General features: G+C 42.1%; 1 protein-coding gene across 4 annotated transcripts in view; it reads right to left on the bottom strand.

Moving 5' to 3' along the window:
- lpin1a (lipin 1a) overlaps nt 1-25,050 on the bottom strand; it is a 112,420-nt gene that overhangs the window by 20,322 nt on the left and 67,048 nt on the right. For 3 of the 4 annotated variants that reach the window (XM_048531707.2, XM_048531709.2, XM_048531710.2), the window contains exons 7-16: nt 22,025-22,154; nt 20,119-20,428; nt 18,925-19,018; nt 18,625-18,812; nt 17,368-17,461; nt 16,100-16,169; nt 15,263-15,340; nt 15,054-15,146; nt 4,889-4,956; nt 3,419-3,560 (exon numbers count right to left, since the gene is read on the bottom strand). In XM_048531707.2, the coding sequence (XP_048387664.1) occupies nt 3,419-3,560; nt 4,889-4,956; nt 15,054-15,146; nt 15,263-15,340; nt 16,100-16,169; nt 17,368-17,461; nt 18,625-18,812; nt 18,925-19,018; nt 20,119-20,428; nt 22,025-22,154 (1,267 nt within the window). The remainder of the gene's footprint in view (nt 1-3,418; nt 3,561-4,888; nt 4,957-15,053; nt 15,147-15,262; nt 15,341-16,099; nt 16,170-17,367; nt 17,462-18,624; nt 18,813-18,924; nt 19,019-20,118; nt 20,429-22,024; nt 22,155-25,050) is intronic. The other variant, XM_048531708.2, reaches the window with a different exon arrangement.

The following is a 25,050-nucleotide window of genomic DNA, read 5'->3' as shown; positions in this document are numbered from 1 at the left end:
GCACTCCGTGGCAATGAATTCCACAAGCCCACCACTCTCTGGCTGAAGAAATGTCGTCTCATTTCAGTTTTAAATTTACCCCCTCTAATTTTAAGGCTGTGCCCACAGGTCCGAGTCTCCCCGCCTAACAGAAACAACTTCCCAGAGTCCACCCTTTCTAAGCCATACATTATCTTGTAAGTTTCTATTAGATCTCCCGTCAATCTTCTAAACTCTAGTGAGTACAATCCCAGAATCCTTAGCCATTCATCATACATTAAACCTACCATTCCAGGGATCATCCACATGAATCTCCGCTGGACACGCTCCAGGCCTAGTATGTCCTTCCTGAGGTGTGGGGCCCAAAATTGGACAGTATTCTAAATGGGGCATAACTAGAGCCTTATAAAGCCTCAGAAGCACATCACTGCTTTTATATTCCAACCCGCGAGATAAATGACAACATTACATTCACTTTCTTAATCACGGACTCTCCCTGCAAGTTAACCTTTAGAGAATCCTGGACCAACGCTCCCAGATCCCTTTGTACTTCTGACTTGCAAATTTTCCTCACCAATTAGAAAATAGTCCATGCCTGTATTCTTTTTTCCAAAGTGCAAAACCTCACATTGAATTTCAGCCATTTCCTGGATCACTTTCCTAAACTGTCTAAATCTTTCTGCAGCTGCCCCACCACCTCAGTACTACCTGCCTATCCACATATCTTCATATCATCGGCAAACTTCACCAGACTGCCCCTCGTCCCTTCATCCAGATCATTTATATAGGAAAAAAGGCGAACAGCTGTAGCCCCATAAACTGAACCCTGTGGGACACCACTCGTCACCCGTTGCCATTCCGAGAAAGAGCCTTTTATCCCAACTCTCTGCCCTGTCAGACAGCCAATCCTCAATCCAAGCCAGTAGCTCACCTCGAACACCATGGGCCCTCACCTGACTCAGCAGCCTCCCACGAGGCACCATATCAAAGGCCTTTTGGAAGTCTAGATAGATAACATCTACTGGGTTTCCCTGGTCTAACATACTTGTTACATCTTCAAAAGAATTCTAACAGGTTTGTCAGGCACAACCTCCCCTTACTAAATCCATGCTGACTTGTTCTAATCTGACCCTGTATTTCCAGGAATTTAGAAATCTCATCCTTGACAATGGATTCTAGAATTTTACCAACTACCGAGGTTAGGCTAATCGGCCTATAATTTTCCATCTTTTGCCTTGATTCTTAAACAGGGGAGTTACAATAGCAATTTTCCAATCATCTGGGACTTTCCCTGACTCCAGTGACTTTTGAAAGATCACAACCAAAGCCTCCGCTATTTCCTCAGCCACCTCCCTCAGAACTCGAGGATGTAGCCCATCGGGGCCTGGAGATTTATCAATTTTTAGACCCTTTAGCTTTTCTAGCACTCTTTTGTAAAGCCTCCTGTACTCAACTCTGCCCCCTGGCTCTCCCTAATTGTTGGCATACTGCTCATGTCTTCCACTGTGAAGACTGGCACAAAGTACTTCAGTTCTTCAGCTATTTCCTTATCTCCCATCACTAGCCTTCCAGTATCAATTTGGAGCAGCCCAATATCTACTTTTGCCTCTCGTTTGTTTCTTATGCATTGAAAGAAGTTTTTACTATCATTTCTAATATTACCAGCTAGCCTACCTTCATGTTTGATCGTCTCCTTCCTTATTCCTCTTTGTTATCCTCTGTTTTTGTAGCCTTCCCAATCTTGTGATTTCCCAGTGTTCTTGGCCACTTTATAGGCTGTCTCTTTTTCTTTGATTTATTTCCTGACTTTTGTCAGCCATGGCTGTCTAATTCCACCCCAGATAATCTTTTTCTTTGGGATGAACCTCTGTACTGTGTCCTCAATTACACCCAGAAACTCCTGCCACTGTTGGTCTGCTGTCTTCCCCACTAGGCTCTGCTCCCCGTCGATTTTCGTCAATTCCTCTCTCATGCCCCTGTAATTACCTTTATTCAACTGTAAGACCATTACATCCGATTTTGCCTTCTCTTTCAAACTGCAGACTGAATTCTACCATATTATGATCACTGCCTCCTAAGTGCTCCCTTACTTTAAGGTCTTTTATGAAGTCTGGCTCATTTCATAGCACTAAGTCCAGAATAGCCTGCTCCCTTGTGGGCTCCATCACAAGCTGTTCCAAAAAGCCATCCTGCAAACATTCCATGAATTCCCTTTCTTTGGATCCACCGGCAACATTATTCACCCAATCCACCTGCATATTGAAGTCCCCCATGATCACCGTGACCTTGCCTTTCTGACATGCTCTATTTCTCAGTGCATCTTGCGCCCCTGGTCCTGATCACTGTTAGGAGAACTGTACATAACTCCCATTATAGTTTTTTTGCCTTTGTGGTTCCTCAATTCCACCCACACAGACTCCACATCTTCTGACCCTATGTCATTCAGTGCCGTAGATTTAATTCCATTAACTAACAAGGCTACCAAAACCCCTCTGCCCACCTCCCTGTCTTCGATATCTTGTGAATCCTTCAATGTTTAACTGCCAGTCCTGAGCTCCCTGCAACCATGTGTCTGTGATGCCTACCACATCATAATCATTCAAGAGGATTTGTGCTGTTCATTCATCTACTTTGTTGCCAATACTACGAGCATTTAGGTAAAGTGCCTTAATGCTAGCTTTCTTATCATTATTAGATAAATTGGGAATCCTAAAAGGTCTTAAGCTATCCATCCTTTTTGCTGTATTCCTAGTCTGCCGAGCTTAAATCCACCTGTACATATGCTATCCGGTTGCTTATCTTTCCATTTAACTCCACAATCCCTGTCTTTCACTTTCCCTTGTGTTAGACTCAATTCCTTTTAAAAAGCAAGACAAAAAAACTGTGTCTGAACAGCTGAACATTTTACAACTGCTTCTCTGGTATACAATTTCCAAAAAAAAGAGCAAATGACCAAGTTCGCAATGGATATCTACATTAGTCCTCATTTCTGTCAACATAACATTTTATTAAATCATTCAGATCAACAATTGAAATGCTCCCAAATTTGGGAGCATCAATACATTCTGCATACCCAAATGATGCAGTGATAGCTTTTTTTGAAGCTGCTCGTCATTGCTAAGCTGTTCCACTGACGTGGGGAGGAGCAGATTGTATGGATCACAATGGGCTTTCAAGTAGTTTGAATTTAATGGCACATGCCAAATAGCACCATAAAATGTAAAGTAAAAATACTTAGTTTAAAAAAGTGCAAAAGCCTCAAATTTACAGAACATTTAATGGAAACTGATCATTTAAAGGCATTGCTGCAGACAAAAAAAATTGAAAGTGGCAGACTTCTGGAACAATAATTGGCAGACAGCAGCCTTTATTTAGGCTTGTATTACAGATCACAAGAACCTTCACCAACATACTGTCCAACGATGTATTTTGTACTTACAAGCTGTTCAGAACTGAGCCGAAGGGATTTCACATATGAAACATATGACAAAGATGACAAGCTGTGATCTTGCTGGCATGCGCTGGAATTTTGGTTGATCATTTTCACATCTTCATCGCTGGATGATGATTCATCTTTTAACCTATCAGAAGCAATAAAGTTCAGGCACAGGGCAGTATTGACCAGCTACATTTCATTAATGTCAACAAACAAAACAAAAATGAATGACAAATATGATGGGAAGGAAACCAGTGATGCACATATCAAATATCTACACCACACAAAGGTTGTTAGCTAACAAGACTTCACATTTTCCAATCTGCTGCTTTTCAATTAAAAAAACGAGAAGCATTTCAGATATCTGAGGAAGATTGGCTCACAAAGTAGCATTTCCCTACTTTATATGGACATATTAAGCCAAAAAGAGTGGAATATTGTGCAAATCCACTTCAGAACGTAAAATCTTAGTACTGAGTATGTGCAACATTCATAAATGGTTTTCCCACAATTTGTGTGGCATAAGTAGGTACTAAAATGGCAAGTTTGAAATGCAAAGTTTTTTAAAAAAAACACTTCTTTCAGCTTGGTTTCCACTTGCTGTTTCCCAAACCCTTACTATGAGCAGTAGCTCAGAAGCAGGGCACAAAGTAAAGACGGCTTCAAGAGAGGAAAAAAATCTCACGACAAAAATCAGGGACTATGGGAGAGGGAGCTGTAAGTTGGCCCCAATTGAGTTACACACTACTTAAGCAGCCAGTGGGCAAAACAACACTAAATTAGGAACCTCAAGCGATCCTACCAAGCCTCATTTCATAGCACTAGAAGAGAAGGACGGGGAATGAAGTAAAGACAGGGACTTAACTCCGTACATTTTCTGTTAGATGGTTCAGGCCAAAAAAATTTTAAACTCTGTTTCTTAGTCACAGCATTGAGGTGATGCACAACACAGAGCACTTTTATTCCTCTCAAAACAGAAAGGGAGTAATGGAGACGAGTGATAAACTGATCCCAGTCAATTCCTAATTAATATTACTGAGAAAGACAGTGATCTGTGCACCCACAGCGTTTGTTTATGGCTCAAAAGGGAGCTAAGATATACAACTCTGGGAGAACAATCGTCTTAGCAATTCTAAAAATAAGAGAGAGCTGGTGAGGCTGGTACCAACCAGCTACCAATTCCCTACTCCAGATAAAAAAGATAACAGCCTCATCTTGTACATAACTCCAAAAAAATACTGCGAATTAGCATGCTTCAACACTGAAGGCTTTCTTTATCACCCTTTCAAAAAGATTACAGCAGTAAATTTTCATTTAAAGATTCCACTGGGTATTGTGTGATAAACAATGTTTAGAAAACTTATAAAGCTGGAAGAAACATTTCACCCTACAATCCAGGGAGGCTGCAGTCGGGGCGGGGGGTGCAGTGTAATTAGGAGTTAGAGAGAAATCAGAATTTCTACAGCTTATTACCTGCTTCCAGGAAGTGCAGATTGTGGTCTTGTGTCCTGCCCACTTCCAGTCTGCTCAATTTCTGGCTCCTTTAAAATGTAGAAACAGAGATTAGATTTATTTACTCAAAAAAAAATTCAGGATGGTAAAGTTACATTTCCTGCTTTACTCCAGAACTTAAAAGTAGTTATCACTAATGTATCAGTTTTACATTCTTCCTGGAAGATCCCTTTTTTTTAAAAAAAGTGTTATTCTACAAATTTCTTACCGAAAGAAAGTTAACATGAATCCACTCAGTTGGCTTTTTTTTTGCAAGTAGGCTACAATGTAAGATCCTGGTCAATGCCAAGCAGGGTGTTATTTGACAAGAAAAAAAGTACAATTCCCAAACATACCTTCAGATTATGCAGACTTACAAGGAGAACTGTGAACACAGCTCATTGTAGCCAGCACAATTATAATCAAGGACTGAAAATGGAGATGAAAATTAAGGTCCCTCTATATCAAGAATATTTTACATACATTTGCTAAACAAAAGGAAATGCAAACTACACAAGAGCCTTTAAGATTACCAGATATTGGAATATTTATCAAACTTGCTTTTTCCAATCACACTATCATTCCCATTTTGGGTGAGTCAGACAAAAAATGATTACATTGCTTGTTGAAAGAGATCATGGAGGAGGCTCACATTAGCCAGCTTGAGGGCCAATGCTTGATCTCTTAGGAGCCTGCAGATGTTTACTGCAAGACTTTGCAGCTGTGTTCAACACTGCAAAGGCTGGAAGTCTGATGCCAGTTCTAAATCAGCTTTATTGCATGTGCATACTCCACAATAATGATCTTGCATGTAAATAACCAGCTGAGGTTTTCCTTTAAAGGAAAAAAACCTGTCAAGTGCTCATGTGTCACTTCCTAATCCAATTCAAGATGATCAAAAAACGATGTGTACACAAAATGCAGATGCATTCCCCATTGTTCCAAACAGAACAAGTCAAAGAAACTGCTTCTTAAAAAGACTAGAAGCTAATACGTAGTATACTTGCATTTCCAAAGCTGGTTACAGAAGATAAAAATGCAAAATTAGATTTAAAAGATATCCTAATTTAGAATGGAGATCTGTCACAGTGCATTACCCACCACCATCTTGCTGTTTTTTCAAATCTCAATATTTGACATTAAACTGAAACTGAAAATATTGCTCGTTTACCAAAAGTGAGCAAAGCTTTTCAATCGTAGCTCACTTGCACCATCTGGTGTTTACAACCTATAAAACAGTTCAATTTTCTTCTGCTTACATGTGATTACGATAGTTCAAGTTTTAAATTAAATTCGTTTAATGCTGTGCAATTCCTATGGCAAACAGAAACCCAAATCTCAGGTGTTCTTCCAACAGATGAAGCCAGGGCAGCATGGTGACTCTGCTCAGTGGTTATCACCACTATTTCACAGTGGCAGGGACCCAGGTTCGATTCCTGCCTCGGGCAACTTTCCACATTCTCCCAATGTCTCCTACGGGTGCTCCAGTTTCCTCGCACAGTCCAAAGATGTGTGGGTTAGGTGGATTGACCATGGTAAATTGCTTAGTGTTGAGGGATGTTTAGGTTAGGTGGGTTAGACATGGGAAATGGGTCTGGGTGTGATGCTGTTTGGAGGGGCAGTGTGGACTTGTTAGGCCGAATGGCCTGTTTCCACACTGCTGGAATTCTATTCTTTATGATATGTTAATGACATTTTCTGTCAGGTTCACAACTGAAGCAGGTACAGTGTTAACAATGGGTAATTAGCATCAGTAAGATAAAAAAAGATGCACAGTGGAGAAATCCAAACAGATTGTGCCAGCCTTTGGTGAAAGGCAAGTATAAACTGAGAGCTATAATGTAGGATCAGGAAATGCACAAGTGTTTCAATCAAATAGACTTATTGTCAAAATTCAGAAGAAATCTTAAAAGGAAATCTCAGGTGGTGAAAGTTTTTAAGAAGACATTTCCAATTGTACGATCTTTCACACAGCTATAACAGCTGCATCAAGCACATCATCTTAGGCTCAAAGAATCATTGCTGAGGCTACAGGCTTCATCATCTTTGGCATCAGGACTTTTTAACAAAAGCCCAATCTATTCAGATGCATTTCATTCAGGTCTTACTATGCCTGTAGTGTTATTTATTATCTTGGTTAAGTATGAAAATTGCAAGATTAAAATTAAGGCGGCAAGACAACAAACTGGTATTTCATAATGCCAAACATTTAAGCAGCAGCAGGAAGCGAACAGACAGCAATAAGGCAGGATCTCAATTTTCAGAATAAAATCAGTTGGTTTATTTGGAAACAGTGGCTGAGCTTCAAAATGTTACCATCAACATTTAGGGACCAAATTGTTTGAAAGTCCAAGCAAACTAGCGATTAACTGTCAAAAATAAGTCTTTAAAATTAAAAGAAACCAAACACCATTAATGTCACTAATTTACAGAACTGAATTTACAGTGCAAATCTACTCATTGCCTATAACACCCTCAAGATATCCTTTATCTAACCCAAACCTTGAAGATGAATTCATTTTTCCTGGGGCCAACTCAAAAAAGGTAGTAACTACTCAGGAATTCACTGATTTTTCTTCATTATTCCAGCAATTCTCCAGCACACAAGATTTTACAAGGCAACTTTCATTCACTTGACAAAAAAAACCCAAAATATTGATTAGCAGGACTCCAGAATTTATAACTCCAGCACAGGCCTTCCAATCTGAATAGTGGTTCAATACATCAACACACCCTGGCTTCCAATAGCCCACTAATGATCTCCAAAAAAACTCCCAACTACAAAAAGGATAACTACAGAAGAATCAACTGCCTTTTATTTAGGGGACCACTGCAAATTCCTTCCTTTTAAATTTGAAGCTCAACAGATTTGCAATTGTATAAAATAGTAGGAACTGCAGATTCTGGAAGAATCTGAGATAACAAGGTTTAGAGCTGGATAAACACAGCAGGCCAAGCAGCTTCAGAGGAGCAAGAAGGCTGACATTTCGGGGTCTAGACCCTTCTTCAGAAATGGGGGATGGTAAGGGGGGGGTCTGAAGTAAATAGGGAGAGAGAAGGGGAGACAGATAGAGAAAGGTGGAGAGGAGACAGACTGGTCAGAGGCAGGGATGGAGACAGTAAAAGGAGAGTAGGTGGGGAGTTAGGGAGGGGGAAATAGGTCAGTTCAGGGAGGACAGACAGGTCAAGGGGGTGGGATGAGGTTAGGAGGTCGAAGATGGGGGTGGGGCTTGAGGTGGGGCTAGGTGGGAGAAAAGACAGGTTAGGGAGGCGGGAACAAGCTGGGCTGGTTTTTGGATGCAGTAGGAGGGAGGGAGAGATTTTGAAGCTTGTGAAGTCCACTTGATACCATTGGGCTGCAGGGTTCCCAAGCCAAATATGGAGGTGCTGTTCCCACAACCTTTGGGTGGCATAGTTGGGACACTGCAGGAGGCCCAGGATGGACATGTCGTCTAAAGGAATGGGAGGGGGAGTTGAAATGCTTCACGACTGGAGGTGCAGTTGTTCAGTGTGAACTGAGTGTAGGTGTTCTAAAAAACGGTCCCCAAGCCACCGCTTGGTTTCCCCAACGTAGAGATGGCCACAATGGGAACAGCGGATACAGTGTACCACGTTAGCAGATGTGCAGGTGAACCTCTGCTTGATGTGGAAAGCCTTCTTGGGGCCTGGGATGGGGGTGAGGGGGGAGGTGTAGCACTTCCTGCTGTTTCAGGGAACAGTGCCAGGTGTGGTGGGGCTGGAGGAGGGGATTGTGGAGCAGACAGGGAGTCATGGAGAAAGTGGTCCCTCCGAAATGCGGATAAAGGGTGGGGATGGAAAAACGTCTTTGGTGGCGGGGTTGGATTGCAGATGGAGGAAGTGTCGGAGGAGGATATGCTGGATCCAGAGATTGGTGGGGTGGTACGTGAGGATGAGGGGGATCCTGTTTTGGTAGTTATTGCAGGGGTTTGGGGGGGGGGGGGGGAAGGAGGAGGTGAGTGACGCGTTGTAGGAAATGCAGGACACACGGTCGAGGGTGTTCTCGACCACTGGGGGACTAGCCCCATTACAGTCCTTGAAAATGGAGGACAAGGATACCTGGGATGTATGGCAGTGGAATGCCTCATCCTGGGAGCAGATGCTGCAGAGGCAAAAGGAACTGGGAACAGGGGGATGGAATTTTTGCTGTAAGGTGGGTGGGAGATGGTGTATTCTAAGTAGCTGTGGGAGTCAGTGGGCTTGAAATGGACAGTTTCCAGGTGGTTACCAGAAGAAGTGGAAACTGAGGTCTAGGAAGGAGAGAGGAGAAGTATCAGAGATGGCCCAAGTGAACTTGGGGTTGGGATGGAAGGTGTTGAAGTGGGTGAACTGTTTGAGCTCCTTGTGGGAGCATGAGGTGGTGCCGATGCAGTCTAAGATCCGCTTGCTCCTGCCCCACCGAGCTTATCTCAACTACATTTTCTCCCCCTTGGTCTAGGAACTCCCTACGTACGTCTGTGACACCACCCACACCCCCCAACTCCTCCAGAACTTTCAATTCCCCAGTCCCCAACACCGCATCTTTACCATAGATGTGCAGTCCCTACACACCTGCTTTCCCCATACAGATGGCTTAAAGGCCCTCCATTTCTTTCTGTCCCATAGGCCCAACCAGACCCCCCCTCCAGGGACACCCTCACTGCTTAGCCAAACTCATCCTCCCCCTCAACGACCTTTCAATTCCTCCTACTTCCTACAAGGGGGTGGCCATGGGTACCCGCATGGGCCCAAGCTATGCCTGCCTCTTTGTAGGGTATGTGGAACAGTCCTCTTCTGTAGCTACACTGGCCCTAAACCCTACCTCATCCTCCCAAAGAACAAAGAAAATTACAGCACAGGAACAGGTCCTTCGGCCCTCTAAGCCAGTGCCGATCCACATCCTCTGTCTAACCTGTCATCCGTTTAAGGGTCTGTGTCCATTTGCTCACCTCCCATCCATGTAAGTGTCTAGATATACATATATCCGTTACATGGATGGCTGTATCGGCACCACCCCATGCTCCTACAAGGAGCTCAAACAGTTCATCTACTTCACCAACACCTTCCATCCCAACCTAGAGTTCATTTGGACCATCTGATACCTCTCTCCTTCCTGGACCTCTGGTTACCAGAGATGAAAACACCTGGAAACTGATACCCGTTTCTCCCACAGCTACCTAGAATACACCACCTCCCACCTACCTTCCAGCAAAAATACCATCCCCTGTTCCCAATTCCTTAGCCTCTGCCACATCTGCTCCCAGGATGAGGCATTCCACTCCCTTACATCAGGTGTCCTCGTTTTTCAAAGACTGCAACTTCCCCCACTCAGTGGTCGAGAACACCCTTCGACTGTGACTCCCGCATTACCCGCAATTCGTCCCTCACCTACCCCCTCCCCACAATAACAGCCAGAACAGAATCCCCCTCGGCCTCATGTACCACTCCACCAACCTTCAGATCCAACGCATCTGCCATCTGCAATCCGACCCCAAAGACATTTTTCCATTCCCACCCTTGTCTGGTTTCAGGAGGAACCCTTTGTCTGCTCCACACTCCCCTCCAGCCCCACCACACCTGGCACTTTTCCCTGAAACCAGAGGAAGTGCTTCACCTCTCCCCAACCCCATCCCAGGCCCCAAGACAACTTTCCACATCAAGCAGATGTTCACCTGCACATCTGCCAATGTGGTATATTGTATCCGCTGTACCTGTTGTGGCCTCCTTTGCATTGGGGAGACCAAGCGGAGGCTTGGGGACTGCTTTGTAGGACACCTACGCTCAACTCACATTGAACAACTGCACCTCCCAGTCAAAACATTTCAAATACCCCTCCCATTCCTCAGACATGTCCATCCTGGGCCTCCTGCAGTGCCACAACGATGCCACCTGAAGGTTGCAGGAACAGCAACTCATATTCCGCCTGGGAACCCTGCAGCCCAATGGTATCAATATGGGCTTCACAAGCTTCAAAATCTCCTCTTCCCCCACCGCATCCCAAAACCAGCCCAGCTTGTCCCCACCTCCCTGACCTGTCCTTTGTTTCACCTATACCCACCTCCCATCTCAAGGACCACCCCCATCTCCTACCTACTAACCTTATCCCACCTCCTTGAGCTGTCCATCCTCCCTGGACTGACCTATCCCCTCCCTACCTACACTCACCTTTACTGGCTCCATCCCTGCCTGTGACCTACTTGTCTCCTCTCCACCTATCTTCTGTCCATCTTCTATCCACCTCCCCCTCTTTCAGACACCCCTTCCCCTCCCCCATTTCTGAAGGGTCTAGGCCTGAAACATCAGCCTTCCTGCTCCTCTGATGCTGCTTGGCCTGCTGCAATCAGTCTTTATTTTATTTCAGTGGCATAGCAAGCTTGGAGGGGTCCCAAGTGGCAATTCCTGCTGATAATTTGCTTGGTTTTCAATGCAAAAACGTCAGCACAAACTCTCAATGGCTTCATTTTAAAAGGCTAAATGTGGAGCAAACACTGAACAAACAAGGCGCTGAACATAAAATTTTCCAGGCTAGGTATGTCACTTTGCTGTGTCAACTTGAGGGAGATTGACTGCACCTTTTAGTGAATGACCTCTTAAACAGCATCCGTTCAAACAATTAGAGCTGCAGACATATCCATCTTGAAAGACAGAATCATCCTGAACTGAACAATGATTTGCATTGTATACCATCAAGCTTTTTGGGTGATAAGTGAAAAATCTGCTCAATCCTCAGGTTTATACAATGCACAAAATTTTCCAAACAAATTGATCCAAAACAGTCTATTTGCAGGAACTGGACTCATGCCAGCATTCATCTTCAGTAAATTTAACAGAAGTGACTGCCTTAATTTGTTTCGCTGCACAAAGCGTTCCAGGCTTTCTCCAAGGTAGAAATGGCTGCAAGCCCATGAACTGACACTCAATACAGTTTCATTGAAGGAAAGGCAAGGCTTGAACACAACCCAGATCTGAAATATCAAGCCACCTGAATAACATTGAGAGACTGTTGAAATTGTTTGGATTGATAATCCCACATTGTAGATGCAGGGCCCCTGCAATCTGGGCTTGTTTGCACCGGCAGAACAGAGCAAGGGCTAACTGATTGAAAATGTAAGAGATTCTGAATGGTCTCCAAAAGGTAGACTTCGAAAGGATGCTTCCCTGGGGAGGGAGAACTAGAGGGCAGCATTAAGAAGTTGGGTTCATTTATGCTTCTTTTTTCAAAAAAAAAAAAAAATGGGAATTGTTCCTTGCCCTCAAACTGTGCAGCTTCAAAACACACTGCCTCAAAACGTGGTGGAAATGGAGGTCAGAATTAAGTAGTGGTAGTGTATCTTGTTAGAACGGAAAATCAAAAACATAATCTGGGCTAGATGGGAGTGTAGAATTACAATAAATCCTTTAGCCATGGGCATACTGAAAGGTGAGGCAATCTCAGCAGGCAAAATGGCTTACTTCTGATTTTATTTCTGTATGCAATTGTAAAGTCAAAAATTTTAACATCCAAGCCTTGTACTGTACCATTTCAAGCAATGGCTGCGTATGTACATAAAAACAGGTACGATTTTCAAAAACTACATTGAAGATCTTGGTGCAAAGGTGAAGTGGGAACTAAATAAATCTTCCATTCAGCTTGGAGGAGCAGGGGGTTCTCCAGGCACATGCTTAGGAGGATTGAATAGCATCAAACACAAGCAAGCGTAGTTTTAAGAACATGGGTTGAGTGCAATAAAATCAGGTAGAAACAAGTCAAAGGCAGTAAAGATCGATCTTCAGAGGGTTTTTCCTGTCAACTGATCCAGTAGACCCATTATTACTTAAATTCACTGGAACACCATCTACCACCACCTAAAAATATCAGCAAAAATCAGCAACCAACTCTTCAATTCCTAAGCTCCCTCTCACACCACAGAGATGAGAGAGCTTGGCACCCACAGGTCTCACCAACCTCAAGTTCTGAGGAAGGCTCACCAGACCTGAAACATTACCTGTTGCTTCCCCCCACCCCGCCTTTTACATGTTGCCAGAAGCTATTCATTCAGAAAAGCCAAATCACAAAGTAAGACTCTGACTGGCACTCTTGCTTGCAGGCAGAAGTGACATGAGCCGAGAGAGAGCGCACAGACACTTAGGTCAGGCCAAGCTGCGGGGTTAGAGGCAAAAATCCATCACGAGGATGCTCGCATGCCTCTGCAGAAGTATTAGCTTAAACATACACTCCCACACTACAAGAGCAAGACCAAGGAGGAGAATGTCAGTCTGACAATACCCTTGACCATGCCACCTCGACTGTCATTCCCACCCAAGCCTGAATTTTCAGCTGCAGTGCTCAATGTCTGTACCATACAGAGTCTCAGTGGAGCATACCAAATGAATTTCAAACCTGCATGCTGATAGGGACAGGGCAAGGCCACTGAGGACCTCAAGTCTGTTCTACCCACAGAGACCTTGGCTGGTCTGTGGCCCAACTCCATATACCTGCCTGATGACGACACCTTGAAAATTTTGAAAGGTGGAGAAAATGGTACCTCGCAGCAATTACTAACCACATACAGAAACAGAGCTGCAAAACTGCACACCTCAGGTGATCCCTCGATCATTGTTACCTCAAGGTACACCTGCCTCAAACCTCCCCTTTGTCCCTCATTACTCACCCGCTAAAATTTCCCCTCACGTTCCTTTGGCCCCCTTGTAAGAACTGCTCTCTGCTACCTGAGATGATGGACAGCAATATGGCGTCTACATGCATGTTGCTAGTGCCAATGTGGTCTGCAAATATGGCTCCAATTATATCAAGAAACAAACACAGTCTTCAGGAATGTTTCAATACGTCTGAATGAGCTGAGCTGCTGCATGGTCTTTACATTGTTGAAGACCAACATTGCTAACTATGCCAGCATTATCAATCAAGGCCTGAAGCAGACAGAGACTGCAGGAGAAACCGAGCAAGCCTGGCCACATGTGCAGAGACAGAAAAGAAACAGTTAAATGTTGCTCTCTCATGAAGGGTCTAGGCCCGAAACGTCAGCTTTTGTGCTCCTGAGATGCTGCTTGGCCTGCTATGTTCATCCAGCCTCACATTTTATTATCTTGGAATCTCCAGCATCTGCAATTCCCATTATCTCAGTTAAATGTTGAGCTCAGTAGGACTGACATTCAGAAAGAAGTGGAGTTCTGAAGCCACACTGGGTTTGAAACATCAAATCCATATAAAATGGAATTTCATGACTGGCAGTATCTGACTTTCATTGGAGGGCCTGTAGTGGATTTGGCACATTTAAATCAATTCCTTCCAGATTGTAGCAGCACCTTGCATCTCTCTTGCATCACATATGGCACCAATGCAATAAAATACAGAGTCACCTTCAACTGTCTTTTCAGACCAAAGTGAAAGGTTTTACATGATTATTCCAAGCACAACTGCAAATTATCTGATGTCCACAGTCATATTTTTTAAAAAATGTCAAATGATCACCACTGCAGGTGGTGAAACACGCACTGATTTCCATGAGCCTACATTCAGGAATTTGACTCAGCGCTGCAGTAAGGTTAAGTGGGCAGCACCATTGTTGTGCCAGTCAGCTGCCCTGCAGAGCAAAGTAGGTCGACCGAACAGGCACATGTGACTAGGGTGGCAATCTCCTTCTACAAATTAAGAACATGAAAGTCCCTTCCATGTGTCAGGGGAGCCCAAAACTAGGCAGCATCGGTGAAAGAGGAAAGATTTAAAGAGAGGGACCTACTGGGGAGAATTATTACACAGAGAGAGTAGTGCATGTATGGAATGAGCTGCCAGAGGAAGGAGAGGCTGGTACAATTACAACACTTAAAAAGGCATCTGGAGAGGTGTACGAATAGAAAGGGTTTAGAGGGACACGGGCCAAACGGGGCAAGATTAACGTGGGATATATCTGGTTGGCACAGATGAGATGGGCCAAAAACTGATGATAACATCACAAGAGGAGGAAGAATTCAAGTTGGCCGGTTTCTCAGCTATAGCGAAACTACAAAATAAAAATTCCCTCCTTTGAAGTCAAATTTAATTTGATAATACATGGCAATTAAACTGTACAGTGCATATATACTAACATTAAATCTTCCAAATAATAAACTGTTTGGCATATACTCTACAGGAGGCACAAGGAAAACCTACCACTTTCACTTTGGTGTTCCTCCCACGCCATGAAAACCACCATCTGCCTCCTTTCTTCGGCATCTTTTCTCTAATCAGATTTTCCACCGTGACCTATCACAAATATACAGAAATAACTAATGGAATAAAGAAAAAAGTGAACCTAAATGCTGCACAAGACACCACGAAAATGCCGTTTTTTGCAAGTGAAGGAAGCAATAAAAACACACCGTGGGCATGAAACGAATCTTTGCAAACCAAAACGTAGCAACATTAAACAGCGAATGCAGGTAACTGAGGCACGAGTACTTGAATGATTTTTAAAAAACAAAAAAAATTCAAAAATCACCACAGAAAAAGGATAAAAAAGGGAGAGGGGGGAGAGAAAAAGTTTAGAAATACATAAAATATAGGCTTTTAAATCATTTCAGCTTTAACATTAAATGGAATTGCAATTCTAAATCAGACATGGATATTGTATACATGCATGTATACAAAAAATATTAAATTAATTTAAATCAATACTGGATACAGCTTCTAAATAATACAATATACTGAAGCCTGAATATTGTCTCTAATAATATTTGCTAAGTGAATTTTTTCCTCCCAAGATGTTCTCACTGTGCTCTCCATGGTCTTTCTTTTGAAAATATATCACAAGTTAGCTAGTACAGCTCTGGTGTGTATTTGTGCCCAGATTTATAAAACAGCTCAATGCATTGGTCTAAAATGCACCCACTGGAAGTTCCTAAGGCAACTGGTGTCACGCGGGAGCGCAACAAACAGGAAATATGTTAGAATAATACTGTTAGAAATGGTCCAGACAAGGGTCATATGACTCATCCCTGAGATGAATTGGCTAAAGTGTGTTTGAGATTGGTCTACAAGCATTGATGTTTAGAAGAGGAGGTGGTGATCTTGTTGAAACAAAGAGCAGAGGGATCTTGATAGGATTGATATTGGGAGGTTGCTTCCCCTTATGGAAGGGACAAGAACCAGATGTTACATCTCCCATGGAAACATTTATTTAGATAAATATTGTCTCTGTCAAATAAGTGTTAACTCACCTTTGGCAATGGTTTCTGGAATGTTTGCACAGCTAGAAGCATAGGAGCAGCTGTTGGCCAGTTATAGTACCTAGGTTTTGTCAACAGAAGATTACATTGATATCAGCAAATTATAGAATCACATCAGGTTGATTCATCTGCCTTAAAGTGACAGAACACAAAACGATAAACTTCCACAGAGTTCCTCAGAACCCGACCCGAAAATGTGAACTGATTTCTTCAGACACTGCCAGACCTGCTGAGCTTTTCCAGCAACTCGTTTTTATCCAAAAGTTCTTTTGGTTTGTAGTCGAAGAATTACTGATGAGTTCATGATTACACATTGCTTTAACAGGTATAAACATCTGACAGGAATTAGGTTAGGTAACTGTATCAAATAAGTCAAGTTAAAAGACTGTGTCAGATCAAAAAAGGAGGCTGTCACTACAAAAGATACGAGGGAAGAGATGGCCAAAGTTGATTGGAAGCAGCCCATAATAACCAATTAAATCAGGGACCCGATAGTCCACGATTCTCTGAAGCTGAGATGCACTAACTTGGCTTTCAGTTTAAATCTTTCAAAGGCCAATTTTGAAGCATCCCAACCTCCAGATTCAGCCCCTTCCTCAATCCTTCAGCGAGCTCAGGCCATACCCTCAACCTCCCCATTCCAGCCACCTTTTCCCTCATCCTCTTCATTCACAAACTCACTGAAAAGCTTCAGCACATTTTCTTCAAGTTCTCTCTGCTGCTGTCTCCCAGGGTTCCCGAGCTATCCAGGTTTGGGAAGACCAACCATTGGACAATTGGCCAGAAAAATTCAGAGCAAAGTAAGTAGATTAAAAAAGGCACGTGCCCAGACATCATTGGGGAAAGAGGGATTTTAACATCAACCGGAAAACTTAGGTCAATATATTAAGCAAACAGTTGGTGTATTTTCTCCATTGAAAGAGAAACCAAGTGTGCATTTCATTACACTTTATTCATTAACAGGATGAAGGTCTCACTGGCTCGGCAACATTTATTGCTCAGAAGGAAAATGAGAGTCAACCCACATTGCTGTGGGCCAGGAGTCTCACTTAGGCCAGACCAGGTGAAGATGGCAGTTTCCTTCCCCAAACGGGAAGGTAAAAACCCATCTGATTCGCTAAACAATAGACAATGGATTCACACTTATCACTAGATTCTTAATTCCAGATTATAGTTTATGAAGTTCAAATCCCACTATCTGTCTTTGGTCTCTGGGTTAACATGCCAGCATTAATACCACTAGGCCATCCCCTACTCACTTGTTTCCTATCTTCACAACCAGATTGGGATCATCAATCATTCCTGGATTCTCCACAAACTGTTGATACGTGACGGAACGCTGCAAAAATTGTTCTGGAAAAAAAAAGTTGCAAAGGTCTCGTTACAAGAGAGGAAACCAAAATTGACAGAACTGCATCTCATCTTCATTCATCCATCCAAAAAAAAAACCCCAAGTCTCCCCTATTGTTCCTCAGGGACCACTCTACGATCTCTTCTGCTGGTCCACTGGCTTCATTTGGCAGTAGTTAGGCATTTTATTGTCAGTCTTAAGGATGCCAGGTTTCATTCAATTTCATCCTGAACTATACTACATGTCTGTTCACTTAATTGCTCTGTCATTTACATATTTGGTGCAATGATTTGGCTAAACAAATGGCCTATTCCAAAACACGTGTGCATGGCGGGGGGGGGGGGGGGGGGGGGGTGGGGGGGAGAGAAGAAGAGGAGAAGAGGTGGTGCTGGTGGAGGGAAGAGAGAAAACAAACAAACAAAACAGTCATATTTTAACAGTTACAAATCTGGTCTTGTACACATGAATTTTACATTATAGAAAAGTAAGAGATTGTAAGGTAAAATCCCTTGTTGTCAAAAATCAAATCACAATACAAAATAATTGCTTTTTGCAGAACATTTTTGATTTTTCAAAGTAAAAAAAGTTCTCTACAATTTTCCTTCTAGTGTAGTAGATTTTCCCCCCTTTTTTGATACTCTAACATTCAGCATAGTTATATCATAAGTTATAGCAATTTTCTGCAGAAGGAAACTTCCTCTAGTCTACTGACCATGAATAAACTCCATATCAACAAACTTATGGAGTCACTTCCAAACATCTCATGTAATTGCCCAATTTTGACTAAGAACTGATAAAGGTTACAACATGTTCTTTATGAATTAGGTCAGTGCAACGCATTTCATCAAAATAGGAGAGAAATACCCAATTATACTCAATATTTAGCTACTAGATATAAAACAAAATTAAAATAGTAGTGATATGCAGATCCTTTAAATACTCGTGTCCAAGTCATACCTAAATCACAACCACGGATTCACACAGACACTGACTAACATTTTATCCAAGACTAATTGCTTTTAAAAAAAAACCAAACAAAATTTACTGGTGTAGCAATTAGATGAATACATTAGGTTGTCATGGCACCTTTGCAAGATATGGCTTAAACAGATGACCTTGTTTGGTTACTATTTTCTGAACAACTTAGAACTCATGGAATTTTTACCTTTCGTTATTTCTTTATAGTCATTAAGCCCACCACAGAGTGAAATAGCAATGGTTGGTAGATCCCCAGTACATTCAGAGAAACTGTCAACTCCACTATCCATTCCAGAGCTGCCTACTGTCTGTGGTGACTGGTTTTCCGAAGGTACTCCATTTTCAGACTCATTCCTACTAGCCGTGCCATTTTCACTGTGGAAGAAATAGTTACAGGACAACTGTTACATCAGGTACATTCCACATTACGTTATGTCACCCCTTAAGCTTTGAAAGAAAAAAAATGTGTAAATTTCATGGACATTACCATTTTGGAAAATAAAGTGCTGCGATCTCAGGATTCATCTCCGTGATATCATCCAGGTAAACACCATCTGTGCCCAGGTGACGACTGCGTTTACCTGAGAATATAAAACAAAAAAAGGTAAGGAAGACTAAAAAGGTATCAACCTTGGCTTTGGCATCAGTGTTACTCCCATTTTACAATGGCCAAGATTACAGACAAGCTGTAAAAGTACACCCAAATATCTCTCCTGTGCAGTTTCAGCAAACCTTTTCAGTGGACCATTGTTCCATTTGTAAGTGGACATCTGCAGAGAAACCAGTTAGTACAGGTAAAGCACATGGATCTCAGTCATGTTAGAACATTTTGGGTTTCAACTAAACAGTGATTGCCTCCATGTTATTTTACAGTCCCATGTAAGCCAGACATTACATCAAAAGAACGTTTTGTAAATCCCAAATTACAAGATGTACAGGAAGTGGTGCATGAAAACTAGGCTCAGAAAGAGGCAACAGAAAGGTTGCTACATTTTGCTGTAAGAACTGCAAAAGTCAAGATAGTACCTTTTCAATATGGAGAGTTTAAAAAAGGTGAGAAACACTTCATTTCCATGAGGGAACAGACTTACAAATCAATATCCCCATCCCCCAAAGCCCCGCTGAAAAAAATGCAAAAAAATTTAGCACGCCACAAGTTTCTTAATTAAACACACAATCTACAAAAACGAAGAGCCGAAAAATTCAGCAAGTTGCCAATAGCATTGTCTACATTTCAGATCTCTGGCAGCTTGGGTTTGCCGAGCAATGGGTTTATGAGGGTAAGAACTCTTCTGCCTCTAACAAGAGAAACTGCAGAGGAGAATTTAATTCCAGGCTTTCAGCAAAAAGGTGGCTTACAAAATGCACTCGAGATTTGGTGAATTTTAGTTCCGATTGCTAAAACTGGATAAGGATTCAGATATTTAGCTTATCTCTAGTTTTGTATAGTTTCTAGCTCGAGACCAATGTAACTCAGATTCACCGTCAGACCTGGCTGATGAGCCAAAGATTTCAAGACAATCGCACAAATTACAAAGTAGCCAACATTTACATACGCACACGTCCCATCATTATTGTTCCAAAAGTGACCAAATTGTAGGATTGACTGCAAAAATGGTTTCTGCTTTGCAACTGCAGGATGTGCAGCGGAGTGCGTCAGTGTCACTTTAGACATCCTTACCTTTCTTCTTTGATGGGGAATCAGTTTTGCTGATTTCCTTCATCTGGTTGCCAATGTGAACTGGCTCCCCATTTTCTGGCATCACCAGAGCTCTCGAGGGTTCAAAGATTTCTGAATTACACGCAAAATTGTCCGTTGACTGAGATGTAAACTCTTTTACTGCTAGAGGCTCGGGTTTCACTAGCGGAGGAGGAGGTGAACTGCCGTGAGTGTTTACGTAAGGGGCGCTCTCAATAGCTCGGAAGTGAGTGTTTCCAGATAGAGTGATGTTAACGCAGTTATGTTCTTCTGTTTTCTGATGAGTTACAAGCTGAAATAAGTAATAAATTTGAAATGGTCAACAACAGTTGGCAATATTTATTCATATTAAGTGCAGCAGACACTGCTCCATGTCTCACTGAGACGAGACTAGGTAGAGTTAAGAACAGGGCTTTCACCAGATTAGGTTAGATTCCCTACAGTGTGGAAACAGGGCCCTGCAGCCCAACAAGTTCACAGCACCCCTTGTAGCATCCCACCCAGACCCATCCCCGTATAATCCATATACCCCAAACACTATGGGCAATTTGGCATGGCCAATCTAACTAGCCCGCACATCTTCGGACTGTGGGAGGAAACCGGAGCACCTGGAGGAAACCCAAGCAGACACAGGGAGAAATGTCAAACCTCCAGACAGACAGGCACCAGAGGCTGAAATCGAACCTGGGTCCCTGGCACTGAGGCTGCAGTGCTAACCACTGAGCCACCGTGCCACCCACAAAGTGCCATTAGTTCTAGGTATGTTGCATGTAAAATAGCCTCAAATCCCAAAATTAGGCTAGATATTAAAAACGAGAATGGGTGAATAATCAAGAACTAAAAAAGGCAAGGGAAGGAGAAGCGAGAGCAAACAGTGTCAAAATGATGGCAGACAGTTACTGTTAACCATATTCACAATCTTGCTGCACATACACAATTCCAGACTGAACACTGCGTAGGATTTTAACCTGTTGAGTTGGAAGATATAAAATAGATTGCTTTGTTCAATCTAATCAAAACAGCCCATCAGCAGATAATACTTGTGTTAAATTGAGGAAAATCTATTTATCAAGATATTAAAATTCTCAGATGGGGCCAGAGCAGGAACACTAGAGAAAACCGATTCAGATCTTTGATTAGATTTGAAGGTGGAAAGTAAAATATGCAAACAAAGTCAGAATTTACATACAAGAGCATGTAGACAAGGAAGGATTGAGCTGAATTTAGACATGTTGGTTAGCCTGCATTATATAGCCCAAAGTCAGACACATTTGTAAGGAGGGACACAAGTACATTGAGGAAGTGGAATGTAAATTCCAGAGTATGGTATCAGAGGTGGGGGGGTGGAATTTTAAGCTCAAGTTTAGCAAGAAACTTTATTCAATTCAGCAGCGAATTAATGGAACTTTGAATTGAAGTGCACAAAATTTTGAAAATTTGAGTGTATTTAGTCAAAATTTATGCAAGTCTGTAAATTCAAAACAGAGCCACAGAAATTTACATGATAAAATAGATATTGGAACCAAAGGAGGGGAAAGAGGAGGAAAAATATTAGCAGCAAGTTTAAGGGATTATTAAATTAGAATTAATGGAGGGCTGTTTAAATAGAATTAAGCATGGAGGAGCCTGAAGAGGAAAAAAACACTTAACATTTGGAAAAATGAAAAGGATACAGGATTAGCAAGCAAATAATTTTGAACAGTGTGAAATATAGCATTACTGGAATCGGCCACATGGACTGAACTAAGGTCAGTGCAAAAAATTGGACTGTGCCTTGATTATCACGACATATTAAAAATAAAAATCAAATGCCCTTTCTTCATTGTACAAGAAAACAAAAAAGATTACAAGTATACACAATTATAAAAATTTTGCATTTTCCACATACCTTGCCAGTTTGAGGTAGTTCACCCCACACCCAGTGCATTTCAGTGTTTATTCTATTCATCCCTCTTTCAGATGGCTTGCTAACCAATTCAGAATCGCTGTTAGGTGTCGGAGGGTGGGATCTTGCAGCACTAAAATAAATGAGTAATTTAGCACTGTAAATAAATGAAAATCTCACGATGCGCAAACTGGTCTATCAAATTATACTGCCAGATCTACAGAGGTAACTCATGGCCTTCTCAATTCTCAGAATCCCTATGGTGTGGAAACAGGCCATTTGGCCTATCAAGTCCACACTGAAAGGATAAAAGTAGTCATCTGATTGGGATGCTTTCAGAGGATCAATGTTTTGCCTTTCAAACAAAAAAGAAACATGCATTTACCACAGCTAACCCACACAGCCTGCACATCCCTAGACACTATGGACAATTTAATGTAATGTTGTCCCAACAGGGTTGGAATATAAAAGCAGTCATGTGCTTCTGAGGCTTTATAAGGCTCTAGTTAGGCCCCATTTAGAATACTGCGTCCAATTTTGGGCCCCACACCTCAGGAAGGACATACTAGCCCTGGAGCGTGTCCAGCAGAGATTCACACGGATGATCCCTGGAATGGTAGGTTTAATGTATGATGAACGGCTAAGGATCCTGGGATTGTACTCATTAGAGTTTAGAAGGTTGAGGGGAGATCTAATAGAAAACTTACAAGATAATGTATGGCTTAGAAGGGGTGGTCGCTAGGAAATTGTTTGTTAGGCGGGGAGACCAGGACCTGTGGGCACAGCCTTAAAAATTAGAGGGGGTAAATTTAAAACTGAAATGAGACGACATTTCTTCAGCCAAAGAGTGGTGGGCTTGTGGAATTCATTGCCGCGGAGTGCAGTGGAGGCCGGGACGTTGGATGCCTTCAAGGCAGAGATCGATAAATTCTTGATCTCACAAGGGATCAAGGGTTACGGGGAGAGTGCAGGGAAGTGGAGTTGAAACGCCCAGCCAGGATTTAAGTGGTGGAGTGGACTTGAGGGGCCAAATGGCCTTACTTCCACTCCTATGTCTATGGTCTTATGGTCTGAATCTGAGCAATTGACCTAACCTGCTTTGGACTGGGGGAGAAAACACGCGGACACGCACAAGGGTGGAACTGAACCCTGGTTCCAGGTGCAGGGAGGCAGCAGTGCTAACCACTAAGACAGTGTCCGTGGGTGAATAGATGAAAATAACAGCTGACTTTTGTTTAAATCAATTAACCTGGTTTCTTTTAGTGAGCCCCAATTAGAAATAGAATTGTGTTTTATAAAGTGCGAGATGAACACATTGACATATACATTATGACTGGCTAGTCGTACTACAATTCAGAAGTGTATTTATTCTATTCTGTACTAAAAACAGAAGAGAATTTAGTTCAGACAAATTTGCACAAAAATAAGTTTAAAAAGCCATTATCTGCTTATCAAATACACCCAATAGGTTACAATGTATATCCCAATGATGGAAACAACCTCCTTTTAAAAATAAAGGACGCAAAAAAAGAGAAAATTCAAATAGACAGAAAAAAAAAGACAGCAGTTGACAGAGTTTCTGCACCTTGGTTTTTGAAGCTACGCTTATTTATTTGTGTATTATTACTATTATTCTACAAGCTACATTTTACTTTTGCCTTCTTTATTGTTTTACCTCCATAAGATTAGCAAAGAACATAGTCACAAAATTAGTTCAGTGACAGGAAGGAGTTTGTTACAAGATGGGGAGTTTCACAGGATACATTACTGGTTTTTTGATATTAAACAAAAAAAGTGTCTAAAATAAAGCAGTGACATACTCAAAACGTAGGTGACATGACTACCAACTTTTGTAGGTGATGCTCTCAATTCATCATGTGAGTGTAAGTGCAGTGTACACAAAATGCACTAAGCTATGAGCATGTTTGGCAAAAAAAAAAATGACAAATAGAAAATTGACAGGTGATAAGTAAGATTTAAAAACCCAAGGAAGGGATTATACACAGGATGCAAGAACAAGGAGGTTCTAGTAGAAAACTGTACAAGACATTAGACGAATGGTAGCTGGACATTCATGCACAATTCTGATCTTAGCATTCGAGTCAAGACATGATCAGTGCAGAAAGGACATCGCGAGGATGCAGACAGCTAAAATTCTCCTATTCTCTGAGCAGGGATTAGCTAGACAGAGGTACTCTTTGGAACAGAGGGGGGAAAAAAAAGGCAGAGGCAAGACTGAATGGAGGTGGATAAAAATTCAGAGATAATGGGAACTGCAGAGGCTGGAGAATCTGAGACAGAGTGTGGAGCTGGATGAACACAGCAGGCAAGCTGACCTTTCAGGCAGAGACCCTTCTATCTTGCAGGTGGAAAAAGGTCCAAACTTAAAAATTTGCCAGTGATAAATGGCAAATTTGTTCAATACAGAAAATGTGCAATTATTCGTGTAATAAACATCTCAAAAGTTACCAGTTAGATCCCTGGAGAGAGAAGGGGGTTTGAGTGTTTTGGAATGGGGCTTTGACTAAATGCGACAGTTTGTGAACCCATTGTTTTCTGGGTGCGAAGAATATCATTCTGCCAACTACTTTTAAACCTATGGTCTCTGGTTATTGACATCTTGCTGGAAAATAAGTCATTCCTATCCATTCTGCAAAAAAAACTCTACATGGATAGGAACAATGTAGCATGAAGACGGTGGCTCATAGCAGTGTTGGAACATCAAAAATAAAAAAGGATCCTGCCTTCAATGAAACTGAACAAATATGTTGCAAGTCAGGATTCAAGTAGCCTTCAGTCGTTGAACCTTTATTTGAGAGAGAATAAAAAGGGCCTCTTCACTCTGCACTGTGCTTGGGACTGGCGTCCCAGTTAAAAGGGAGCTGCCCAACAGAATAGTCAAGTTACAGCTGTACATAATTTAGACCCATCAGCCAACATCCAAGCCAGCTCCTCCATCCCCAGTACTGTATGGGAGACAATGACATGTTGCAACAATTACATTGACAAAGTATTTCAACCTGTTGTTT

The sequence above is a fragment of the Stegostoma tigrinum genome, chromosome 4, assembly GCF_030684315.1.
Source record: "Stegostoma tigrinum isolate sSteTig4 chromosome 4, sSteTig4.hap1, whole genome shotgun sequence".
In the NCBI taxonomy this organism is placed as follows: domain Eukaryota; kingdom Metazoa; phylum Chordata; class Chondrichthyes; order Orectolobiformes; family Stegostomatidae; genus Stegostoma; species Stegostoma tigrinum.
The sequence above is the reverse complement of the archived record's forward strand: the minus strand, read 5'-3'. Positions and strand labels throughout refer to the sequence as shown.